The sequence below is a fragment of the Marmota marmota genome, unplaced genomic scaffold (assembly GCF_001458135.2).
Source record: "Marmota marmota marmota unplaced genomic scaffold, marMar, whole genome shotgun sequence".
NCBI classification, from domain to species: domain Eukaryota; kingdom Metazoa; phylum Chordata; class Mammalia; order Rodentia; family Sciuridae; genus Marmota; species Marmota marmota.
The window spans coordinates 1,445,282-1,458,605 of record NW_025999961.1 but is presented as its reverse complement, the minus strand read 5'-3'; the positions used below and the strand labels follow the sequence as shown (position 1 = coordinate 1,458,605).

Sequence of the window (13,324 nt, the reverse complement as noted above, 5' to 3'; positions counted from 1 at the left end):
TCACAAACTCGTTGAGCACCAGCTACATGGCAGGTGCTATACACTAGGGAGCATTCTGAGTAGTAAAGCTAAACTTGCCATTCTATAATACCCAGCATTATAATTGCTTTTGTAAACTAAATAGAGTATTAATATTATACTGATATGTAATGTCTTTCTTGGTTCTTAGAAAATAACTGTAATCTGAGTGCTTGCACATATCAATTTACTTACTTTTCTTTAAATACTAAGTGTTTTACCCAGAATAACCAAAAGGGATGTTTGGAGACAAATCTTACTTACCAAGTCTTGTGCTGAATTAGCTTTATTAATTTCAATTTCACATAACAGATTAATCTTTGCAAAGTTGCCTGGTAAATGCCAAAATAGTGTAACAGCTGTTGAATTAATATCCTTCACTTTGAATGAAGTAGGAGTATGGGGAGAAACTGTAAATAGAAATTTTAATACTCCCTTAAACATTTGTTTAAAGAAGTACCAGTATCTCCAAATATGCAAACAAGAACCAAAGAAAACAAAAATCCAGGAGGTATCATTAGTGCTGAAGAACAATATTCTACGCGGCATTCTGTGGGATCCACAAACTTTCTTTCTTTCTTTTTTGAAGAAGAAAAAAAAAAGTTAGCTTTTAAAAAGTGGATTTTTTGTTTTTTCTTTTTTCTCAAAAGAAGTCTTACTTGAGTTAGCCCACATATCATCTAAAAAGTTTAAGAGATCAAAGCCCAGTATGGGGACGGGGGTAAGTTTAAAAGAAAATAGAATAAAAGTAAAAACAATCATGCAAAATCAAATCCAAATAATATGTTCCATACAATTTACAACAAAATAAATTCCTGAGGTCTAGTAACTTATTTTACCATTTCTAGAATGCACACATTTGGAAAGGAGAAATGGTAGTGTTTTTATCAGCCTGATTGTGCATACTATTTTCCTTATTTTTAAAAATTTGTTCTTTTTATACATACATGACAGTAAAGCATATTCTGACATATTACACATACACAGAGTATAACTTATTCTAATCAGGATCCCATTCTTGCAGTTGTACATGATGAGGAGTTTCACTGGTCATATATTCATACATGTACACTGGAAAATTATGTCCGATTCATTCTACTGTCTCTCCTGTTCTTTTCCCTTCCCTTCATTCCCCTCAGTCTAATCTAATGAACTTCTATTCTTCTTTCCCTTCCCACCTTACATGTGTCAGTATCCACATATCAGAAAACATTTGGCCTTTGGTTTTGGGGGATTGGCATATTTCACTTAGCATGGTAGTCTCTAGTTCCATCCATTTACTGACAAATGCCATCATTTCATTCTTCTTTAAGGCTGAGAAATATTCCATTGTGTATATACACCACATTTTCTTTATCTATTCATCTGTTGAAGAGCACCTAGGCTATTGTGAATTGAGCTGCTATAAACACTGATGTGGCAGTTTCACTATAGTATGCTGATTTTAAAACCTTTGGGTATAAACCAAGAAGTGTGCTAACTGGGTCAAAGAGTGGTTCCATTCAAAGTTTCCTGAGGAATCTCCATACTGCTTTCCAGAGTGGTTGCACCAATTTGTATTTCCACCAACAATGTATGAGTGAAACTTTGTTCCCCACATCCTCACCAACATTTATTGTTACTTGTGTTTTTGGTAATTGCCATTCTGACTGGAGTGAGATGGAATCTTGGTATAGTTTAAATTTGCGTTTATCTAATTGTTACAGATGTGGAACATTTTTTCATATATTTTTTGACCATTTGTATTTCTTTTTCTGTGAAGTGTCTGTTCAGTTCTTTTGCCCATTCATTGACCGGGTCATTTGGTTTTTATGTTTGTTTGTTTGTTTTAGTGTTCAGTTTTTGTGAGTTCTTTGTATATCCTGGAGATCAATGCTCTGTATGATTACAGATGGTAAAGATCTCCTCCCATTTTGAAGGCTCTCTTCAATTTCTTGATGGTTTGCTTTGCTATGAAGAAGCTTTTGAGTTTGATACCATCCCATTTATTGATCCTTGATTTTCCTTCTTGTGCTTTAGCAGTCTTGTTGAGGAAGTCAGTTTCTAAGCTGATATGATGGAGAGCTGGACCTACATTTTTCTTCTATTAGGCACAGGACTCTGGTCTAATGCCTAGGTCCTTGATTCACCTTGAGTTGAGTTTTGTACAGGGTGAGAGATAGGGGTTCAATTTCATTCTGCTACATATGAGTTCCAATTTTCCCAGCACCATTTGCTGATAATACTTTTATCCTGCTTGTTTATCTTTTGTTTAGGATAACTGTATTTATGTGGGTTTGTCTCTGTGTCTTCTATTCTGAATCTCTGGTCTACATGTCTGTTTTTGTGCCAATACCATGCTACATTGTTACTGTAGTTCTGTAATATAATTTAAGGTCAGGTATTGTGATACCTCCTAATTCCCTTTTCTCACTAAGGACTGCTTTGGCTATTCTAGAACTCTTTTGTTTTTCCAAATGAATTTCATGACTGCTTTTTCTATTTCTATGAAGAATGTTATTAGAATTTTTATAGGAGTTGTTATTAAATCTGTATAACACTTTTGGTAGTATACCCATTTTGATTATATAAATTCTGCCTAACCAAGAACATGGGAGATGGTTTCATCTTCTAAGGTCTTCTTCAATTTCTTTCTTTAGTGTTCTGTAGTTTTCATTGTAGAGGTCTTTCACCTCTTTTGTTAGATTGATTCCCAAGTATTTTTTTTTAAGGCTGTTGTGAATGGAATAGTTTTACTAATTTTTCTTTCAGTGGATTCATGATTGGTGTATAGGAATGCTACTGTTTTATGGGGTGTTGATTTTGTATCCTGCTACATTGATAAATTCATTTATGAGTTCTAGAACATTTCTGGTAGTTTTTTTTAGGTCTTCTATATATAGATTAATGTCACCAGCAAATAGGGATAGTTTGAGTTCTTCTTTTCCTATTTGAATCCTGTTTTTCCCTCCTAATTGTTCTGGTAAGGATTTCAAGGACTATGTTGAATGGAAGTGGTGAAAGAGGGCATCCCTATCTTGTTCCAGTTTTTAGAGGTCTTTGGTTTAGCATATATAGTTTTTAGAATGTTGAGGTATATTCCTACTATCCCTGTTTGTTTGCTGTTGTTTTGTTTTGTTTTTTGATGTTTTGAACATAAAGGAGTGTTGTATTTTGTCAGATGCTTTTTCTGCATCCATTGAGATAATCATATGATTCTTGTCTTTAAATCTATTGATGTGAGGAATTACATTTATTGACTTCCGTATGCTGAACCAATTTTGCACCCCTGGAATGAAACCCACTTGGTCATGGTACACTATCTTTTTAGTTATGTTTTTGTATGTGGTTTGCCAGAATTTTCTTAAGAATTTTTGCATCTATGTTTATTAGGGATATTGGTCTGAAGTTTTCTTTCCTTGCTATGTCTTTGGTTTGGGTGTCAGGGTGATACTAACTTCACAGAATGAGTTTAGAAGGTTTCCCTCCTTTTCTATTTCTTGTAATAATTTGAAAAGGATTGGTGTTCATTCTTCTTTGAAGGTCTGGTAGCACTTGGCTGAGAATCCATTTGGTCCTGTGAGCTTCTCTTTTTTGGTAGGCTTTTGACAGCATCTTTAATTTCACTGCTTGAAATTATAATAAATTTCACTTCTGCATAATTTTCACTTTTTCTGCATAAATTTCACTTCTGCTGCTGACATTATTATCAACATTTTTTAATCACCAAGCACACTCAAGGTTCTTCAGCTGGTGTTGAGGATACTAAAAGTTGGTAAGGTCAGTTTCTACCTTTAAGGAATTTCTAATGTACATCATGGGAGGATGATAAACAAACAAACAAACAAACAAACAAACAAAAAAACTGACAAGAGCAAAAATGGTAGGCCCTAGATGCATGGTACAAAAGTCAAGGAGCCACAGGGATTTAAATGTACAACAGAAGGAGAAGTCTTACAAAGAAGGTAGGATGTAAGGTGAGCTTCACATGGAGCGTTTGAGTAAAACCCACAGAAGGGATGTAGAAAACCTTTCAGGATGGGGTTTTTGCAGAAATGAAGGCACAGTGAGAACCTCACACATCATGGTGATGATCACATATAGGCCAACATGAGTGGTGGGAAAGAATTATGTGGGATATAAGGTTGCAATGGCAAAAGGCAAACAAATACAAACACTACCATTCAACTCCAAAATGTAGCCTTTCAATCGTAGAAGGAATCAGGAAATAAAAGTGACAGGAAGAAATAGTGAATAAATTTGACTCATATTCGCAAACAAGGCAACAGGATCGTCCCCATCACTAGCCAGGCTATCTGATAATGCACTTGATTGAAGCCCTTTCTCCCCTGACTGTGAGTTCCTAAAAGAAGGTCTCTGTGCCCTGCTCAGCAGATTATATACCTGGCATGGAGCTAATGCACATGGAGTGACCTCAGGAATGAATGCCAACATCAATAATTTATGTCTATTTTAAGCTATCTATTCATAGGATGGTAAAAATTCAGAAACCATCACTATTGATAACAAAACTATGTGGATGAATCTCCAGGATTTAACTCTAATCCTTAGTAAAAAAAGCCAACTTCAAAAGGTTACACTCTGTATTATTTCACTTTTATAACACTCTCAAAATGACAAAACTGAGATAAAGAACAGTCAGCTGTTGTAAAGGACAGGGATGCTAAGTGTTTGTGTGTGTACATGAAAGGTCTTTGTAGTGTCAGAGCAGTTCTGAGTTTTCACTGGGATGGTGGTTACCTGAAGCTTTACAGGGATAAACTGCCACAGATTCCCCCACCCCCCCACACAGATAAATAAATAACATAAAAACTGCACAAGGTGAGTAGTCTAGTTCAGTGGTCTACGTAAGAGTATTATACCAGTGTTGAATTCCTGATTTTGATATTGTACTGGTTATGTAATATGCCACCACTAGGGAAAGTCAGGGGAAAGTTTCAAAAGGTTCTAACTCATTAATTTTGCAACAACCTGTGAGTCAAAAATTATTTTAAAATAAAAGTTTTTAAAAATTGGGCAAACAACTTTTCAGAAATCAAGAACTCTTAGACAAAACTAGGTTCTATTTAAAATGACTAATTCAAATTTATATTTAAAGTCAATAACGTGTAAAATGAGAAATTATTAATTTTAAAGCTCTTAAAATAAAATTGTAAAATTGAGGAACTCTAAATAATTGGTAATCCCTAGAAGTATTTTTGTTAACACCAAGGCACTTAACTACTTCTTAATTATTTTTAAGACACTGGTTGATGCCATAGCTTACCTCTTTCAGTTATGTTAACTAATACTGAAGATGCCGATCGCCCCAGAGGATTGCGAGCATTCAGAGTAAAATTATATATTTCTTGATTTGGAAGCATTTGGAAGAGTAACTGATAGTTTTCATTTGTAAGTGCTTCAACTCTTTTAAATTTAACATATTTTCCTGAAAAACTATAAATTAAAAGAGATAAATATTGCAGGAAAAAAATGAATAAGCAAGTTTCTAATAATTATTCTTTACATAAAGTTTATTTTTCTAATTAAGGATATATTATACACTCAGAGAAGCTGTGTATACTATAGGAAATAATTGGCCAAATAACCCAGGAAAAAACTGATCACATCTGGGGGTCCTTCCATCTAGACTTTAAGAGACATGACATTGAACCTATATGTGGTTATGCTACAGTTTTTACAGTACATACAATTTTATATGGCATATTCAGTTTCATATCTTGCTCACAATAGGAATAAAACAGAACACTTCCCTATGTCACATCCACCAGATGACATCCTACCATTACCTTTCAAATAAAGTGTAACTGGTATTTCGAGGGCCCACCAACGCTGTCGGTCTTCCTGGATTCCAGCTACATGTAATTTCTTTTAAATCATGTGTCTCACAGTTCAGATTTTGGGGACTATCAGGTGGATCTAACAGAAAGAGGAAAAAAAGTATTACATACAATTACATATATTTTTTGCTGAAAATGTAATGTTCTATAATATGTTAATGACATTGTGCGCACTATTTCCTTAAAAAATAAATAATTTACTATTTTCATTTTACAACTGAACAATACAGGAATCTTCATCCTACTGTAACATGAGAAATGATGGATTAAGGTAAACCAAAAAGTGCCTCTTCATTCAGAAATTCCCAACAAAATCATCACTTTTTTCCTTAAGTCCTATTTCAGAGTTTACCAAAATTCTCAAAGAAATATGTATCCAACAAGTTAGGAAAAATTAAATTATCATCATTTATCATCTGTATATTGTGAACTGAAAAGAAGTACTAAGTACATTAAAAGTCACCCTAAGTCATGTTATAAAAATTGTTCTCCTGGTTTTGCTGGGGCAGGACTAGAAAAGGAAAAAAGGCAGTTTTGTTTGTTTTGTGAGAATGTTACAGTGATAAATGAAAATGCTATAGTCTGACATTAGGTATTACAGAAATGGATATTTCTATAATTGTGTTTAACTGGTATTTCCTATTGTCACTTTAGGTGAAAGTATTTTTAAAAAACAACTACCTATTGTAAAAATATTCCGTAAAATAATTTAATTTTTTAAAAAAACAAAATTTTAAAAGTTTTTTAGTTTATTAACCTAAATTAGAAAAATTTACATATTTTTCATAGAGATAAGAATAAAGTCCTTTGATGACATTTTAACATTAAGAGGACTAATGAGTGTTTATTGAGCGTTTAACAATTGAATACTGACCATCTATTCCAAAAGTCGTTTTAAGTGTAAGGTCAAACTTTCAACAACTTAATCACACACCAAAAATCTAGAATGTATTTAAAATGATATTCTAGTATTTAGTATATATATTAAGTTGAAATACTAAAAATTCAAATAATATAACTAAAAAGAAACAGAAGGAAAGACAGAAGGAGTAAATTTATAAAAGAATCAAATGCAGTTAGGTAAAAGTATTTTTATATACCAGCAAACATAAAATGAAAACTTAAAAACAAAGCTACTTCTAGTAACAGCAGAATACATCAAGCATATAGAAATAAATTTAGCAAAAGATATAAGATTTAATATCACTAAGATAAATCAACAAATATAGAGATACCATGTTCATGATTTAGAAAACTCAATGTTGTAAAAATTAAAATTCTCCTGAATTAATCTATATATTCAATGTAATGCCAATAAAAATTCTAGCAGTTTTTGATTGTCTATGTGTGTTCATGGGGACTTTAACAAGATGATTATAAAATTCTTTTTAATAAATTTGGGTTAAAAGGCAATCCATAGGGGAAAGAAAATAACTAAATCTTGATCCCTAATTTACAACAAAACCTGCTCTGGTAGGTTTTGCAGGGCTACCCCAGAGGGAAATGCTACAACTGGCTCTGAGCTGGCAAATACCAAACAATATTTCAACCATCAGATGTTATAAATGAAGGTTAAATTATGAACTAAAAGGGCTTATTAAGGTAAAAGATTAAAACGCTGTCTGAAATAACACCAGTGGAAAGTGGAAAGAGTACATATTCTCATCTTTTTAAAGTTTCAACCTTTCATTCATACTTTTAAGTGTACAGCTCACTTTTTGTTATCTCTTATCAAGCAATTTCACTGCATTTATCAAAGGTTCTCATCCTAGACACCAAGATCATTCATGAGAAATGTTGCAAGTAATTCCTAAAGTTCCCTTGGAAAAGAAAGTATAATTTTATAAAAATTATATCTGGATAGAACCTCAGTTTCCCTGGAATTTCAAAATGTACTACTGGGAAGATAAAAAGAGAGTAAGGCTCACCACGAACTGAAAAATGCACCTAATCTTGCTGTTCCCTTGGGACTCTACATCAGCATCCGAATGTGATTTGTCACAAAATTCATAAAAGAGTAAAAGAAATATCACTAAGCAGTCTAAAGAATCATCATAAAATCTGCTCAATCCATTTCACAACTTTATTCATGAGACCTTACATGAAACTCAAGGATTGATTATTCCAAATGCAGGAAAAAAAGGAATTGCTTCTGGAGGTGAAGCCACAGGGAGGAAGCAGAAAAATCCCTAAAGTCAAAACTAAGAATTCCGAACACACAACCCAAGCCACTTAGGTAGGATAGTCCACCACCACAACTTCTAGAAATATAGAATTTTAGATTGAGGAGCAAGCATGTCACTAACAGTGCCTCTGAATGACAGGACACAACATGGCGATCCTATCCGATGGCCACTCTGTTCTCCTCAAACATGTTATTTAAAAATTAGAGAAGCATTGAGAATGTAGCTCAGTGGTAAAGTGTTTTCCTAACAATGAATAGGGATTGGATTTAATCCCCAGCTTGCAAAAATACCAAATAAATAAAAATAAAAAGAGAAGACATGTTCTGTTATTATAAGATTTTGTGTCAAATCCTAGTTTTAAAATTTATGTACTTAAAAGGGTTAGACTTGAATTGGTGGAAAATTAACTTACATAATTCCTAAGCAATGTAGGATTAAGAACTACTATATACTGAGGACCCCTGAATCAACAAAGCTGCTAAGAAGTTAAACATTAGCAGTTAGTTATTTCACATCTTATTGCAAAATCTACATGTTAAATATAAATAGTTCTATAGGAAACAAACTTAGAAAATGCTTTAAAACAGGCAAGAATTCTAGGGATTTTGTAAATTGTTAATATTAAAGAACAAAGAAGTAAGAGCAAAACAGAATCATCTTGTACAAAAGGAATTAAGGCCTCCCAGAGGACCAAAACAAGTTAATGGAAAGTCTCTCTTTAATACTATATACTTACATCCTGCAAAAACAACTGTTCCAAACATGTTGTCTTCTGTCGTGAAAACCACATTTGTTCCACTATTTGCAGAAGCAGAAATATTATGGATCTCAATTGCAACATTTCCTCCATCGAGACGGATAAGGGGACAGTTTTTATGACCAATCTGTGCTAATAAGACTTTCTCTTGACTGACACAACAAAATGTTATGTCTGAGCCTACAAGTATCACTTTGTCTTGGGGGAAAACCTTGGTCTGAGAATCAGGAATCCCTAGAAAAAACAAAAGGAATTCAATATTTTAGATATACTTTTTATATATAGTCTCTATATTAAAATTTTTCCCAAGACGATTTTTTAAATAGCCCACTATGTGCAGAACATATTTGTTAGGTATTCTGGAATAATGCTGGCCAAAATATAAATTCTATCATGCAGGTTTGAAAGGAGCAAGACATATACAAGGATAGAATAAAACTGTGGTTTTCTTCACTTATGAAAGGATAGTGGTTGAAGACGGAAGTGGACCAAGGCCAATGTCTAAGTCACAGGTTAATGTTTAATTAAATTAAAAGTTCAAATTCACTGGGTTTATATAAATACACAATAAATGCACACCCCCCTCCCAAATCACTAACTCCATTCCTTTGAAATTACTCTCTGTATTTAGGGCAGATTTCTTACTTTCCATCAGCCTGAACATGATCAAGTATTCCACATCCTAAAATTATTTTTTCTTTAATTCCAGCTCTGTAGGTTAAAGCCATACCACTCCCTCAAGTAGCCAGTCTATTCTCCTTTCTCACTCTACTAGAGTCTGGCTTCTACCCCACAGTTCTAATAGATGGCTCAGTGGCCTCACTGTTTAATCCAATGGTCTCAGTCATCTTTTTCCTTCAACTTCCAGGGTATCTGGTACGCTGTCTAAAGTTTTCCTTCTCAAATTCCCTCTTCTTAGGCTCCTTTTAACACTGTACTTTTCTGGGCTACTGTGCTTTTCTTAATCCTCTGGCTCCTGGCCTTCCTCTGTCCCAGACACAGGAACTCTAAAGGATGTGTCCCTGGTCCCCATTATCTTTCCCTAAATCATCTTAATTTCACATCACATATGTGTTGATGATTCCCCAACAGGCCTCCCCAGCTGCACCAACCCATCTGGATGTCGAACTTATCTTTCCAATTGCCTGTGAGGCCCTGATACCCAGATGCTTCAGTGCCTCAAGCTCAACATATTAAAAACAAATTTTTCTTTCCCAACTAATTTGTTTATACATTTTCTGTGTCAGTGAATGGTACCGTGAGCCACTCAGCTGCCCAAAACTAATTTTGCCTCTTCAGTGTTTTCACACCTTTCCCCCTTTTCTTTTCTAAACCCCAGTGTCCCAGATTACATTTTCATTGTCTTTTGTTCAACTGCCCCAATTTCTCCTTATTTACTTACTTTCCTGGCTCTGATTCATTTCTCCATATTGTCACTAGAATGGTCTACCCACAATGATTACCACCTCTCTTCAGGACTTTATTTTACTGTTAATAAAATTTCTGGCCCTGTTCTATCTTAATGACATTCAACCTATGCATGAATTTGATGTACAGATGATTTTTGGTATGCTTGCAGTTTCCCTTGTTCCCTACAATAACTAGCAGCCTGCATGGATCTGTTCTGTGGACCAAAGATTGGGAACCATTTCTTAAAAATATAGACTTTGATCTCATTTCCACCAACATACAATTTTTATTCTTCAATGCCTATGTTGGTGACTTTCAAATATTAATATTTATCTGATCACTTTAAAAGAATTTCCTAATAATTTTAAAGTAGATTCATGGAATCTATCTCAGACTTTTCCAATCTAGATCTCCTGGGATGTCAGGATTGGAAGCTCCCCAAATGAACCTCCTGAAGCCACTGGGGTTCAAAGAACTGAATTCGTAAACTAAACCTTACCCTTGAGAAATCTAATGCATTTGAAACAAATTTTCAAATATGAGCTTACAAGAGATGTTCTTCAGTGGGCTCCAGTCACTCCATTCTTTGCGACCAGAGAAAAGAGGATAGTCAATGTAGCATCTAATTCCCACATGATGAGTAGCACACTCCAAAGGCATGTCCGAGGTCCAGCTCCAGTGACGAATGACATCTTTACCACTTAGAGTTGTGTTGTATGTTACCTGGACAGAAATACAAGCAAAACTGTACTGCCAAGGACTGATATGTTCTGCTTTCCTTAGGATCAGAACAACACCATTGATTGTATATAATAACCATCTAATAAGAAAGTAAGTGGTCTTTTTGTAAAACTCTCAGTTTTCTGTAAGGCACAAAAGGAAAATATGAGTAACAATAACCATTATTGTTACTGTTATTGTTAGTGAATAATCATTATTCATTTAACTAAAGATCTACTGGAAGAATATTAGGAATTCCAGTTAAAAGTAGATTTTCCTTTGTTTTACCTCTTGAAATATTTCTAAAATAAGAGAAAACAGATTTTTTTTTAAAAGTGATAGATGTACAATGACACACCCATACACAGACACATACACACAAGAAAAGAAAACGTAGTAACACCCTAAAATTTTGGAAGCTGGAAAGCAGATAGATGATGGCAACTGACTTAGAAGACCTAAGAGAGCTAAATATTAAGTCTCAAGGAGGACTACCTTTGTTCACTCTGGCAGCAGAAGAGAGATTTATGTTCTGGAAAAGTAGAACAGAATACTTCTTGACTGAGGGATCTTGGAAGACTTGAGATTGGGGAATGCCATACCAAAAATGGGACTGCTAAACTGTGCCTGCCCCATTGTCCCTATTCAGTTCCCAGGATACTGACAGCCAGATGAGGACTCACCAGGCAGAAGTCTAAACAAATCTGTGTGGGTATATGAACAGATTAAGATAAAATAGCTAAAATAATAGTAGGAGTTTGCCATCAAGCTAGCTCACCCTATTACCCAATATGTCAGTGAGTCCGCTCTAAGCAAAGCAAAGTTCCAAACAAAAAATTTTTTGAGCAGTTGTGGCAGCACACACCTTAATTAATCCTAGTGATTTGGGAGGCTGATGTAGGAAGACTGCAAGTTCAAGCCCAGCCTCAGCAACTTTGTGAGGCCCTAAGCAACTTACCAAGATGCCTTCTCAAAAAAATAAAAAGAGCTGGATATGTGGCTCAGTGGTTAAGTGCCTCTGGGTTCAATCCCCAGGACTCTTCCCCCCAAAAATGGTGTGGTTTTTTTTGAGTCTTCACATAAATATGAGCAGCAACCAGGGTGCCTATCAAAATACAAACAATTCTAATATGAAAGTTAAAAATCAAAACAAAGAGAAATAGTAACCTGAACAAACAGTATGGGCAAAGAAAAAATCAAATCACTTACATCCTCAGAGATAAGAAAAGATACTCTACCCATGAAATAAAAACAGAATTCACTGCGGGCAGGGAGATCAGATTCTTTGACAAAAGCCATCTCTTACAAATTAAAAATGTATTATTAGAAATTTAATAGCAGTGTTGCAAGAAAAAGTTTAGGAAAAGTTTTTTCAGAAAATGAAGCAAAAAACAGATGGAAAACAGGAAAGTAAGACAATTAAATCAGCCTGGAAGGTCCAATTTCTAAAAATGTAAGTTCCAAGAAAAAAAAAAAAAAGGAGAAACCAAAGAAAAAGAAATCAAAGCAATAAAACAAGAAAAGCTCCCAAGTTGACAAATTAGACTAAAAGGGGCCCAAGGAGTGTAGAGCATAATTAATGAAGACGCATCCTTAAGAAGAAACAAGGGAACAATGCCTCCAAAATCTTGACAAAATTATTCAACCTATAATTCTATACCTAGAAAAGCTAACAATCACACATGAATGCAGACTAAACACATTTCAGAAATACCAATGTTTCTATCTTGTATCATTTTAAACTCTTGATAGTAATATATGAAAGTTCTAATTGTCCTGCATCTTCTCAATAATAGTAATGGACAGACTTTTTAAGTTTTTTGAAAGCTAAATTAAGAAGATAAATTATATCTGCAAGCTAGTTATTACAGACAACAGGAAGTATCTACAACAGCAAATAGATACTAAAATATATGCTTTTACCAATATGCAGAAATAAGAGACAGACAGGAAATGAAGGAAAAAGAGGATCCATAACAAGAAAACGGCATAAAGAACAATCCAGATGATGTTGGAGACCCTTGCCTCATAGCTTTCTAACGAATGAGCTGAGAGATGCCATGTTCTGACTTCACTGCATTACGGGTATCACTTCAAACCTAGGGTTGCCTATAGGAGCTGAGGCTGCTGGAGCCCTGTGACACGTCTGGCCACCAGCCTCAGTTATACTCTGTGCTATACATCAACAGTGTCTACATGAGCCCTTAGGTGAAAAACACTGGAAATCCAGTTAGAGATGCTCAGACAGATTTATGCACAAACATAAACTGACAAAATCCCTGGCATATTTAAAAGTTTCAAGATTTACACCACCTGGAGAGAATTGAGGATTGAATTAATTAATCTAAGAAACACAACTAAAAAAAAAAAAAAAAAAAAAAAAAAAAAAAAAA

General features: G+C 34.4%; 1 protein-coding gene across 2 annotated transcripts in view; it reads right to left on the bottom strand.

Moving 5' to 3' along the window:
* The window catches only part of Lifr (LIF receptor subunit alpha), a 40,726-nt gene that overhangs the window by 15,443 nt on the left and 11,959 nt on the right, over nucleotides 1–13,324 (bottom strand). For both annotated transcript variants that reach the window (XM_015496348.2, XM_048802875.1), the window contains 5 exons: nucleotides 10,760–10,934; nucleotides 8,781–9,035; nucleotides 5,808–5,937; nucleotides 5,285–5,454; nucleotides 283–428 (listed from right to left, as the gene is read on the bottom strand). In XM_015496348.2, coding sequence (XP_015351834.1) covers nucleotides 283–428; nucleotides 5,285–5,454; nucleotides 5,808–5,937; nucleotides 8,781–9,035; nucleotides 10,760–10,934 — 876 coding nt within the window. The remainder of the gene's footprint in view (nucleotides 1–282; nucleotides 429–5,284; nucleotides 5,455–5,807; nucleotides 5,938–8,780; nucleotides 9,036–10,759; nucleotides 10,935–13,324) is intronic.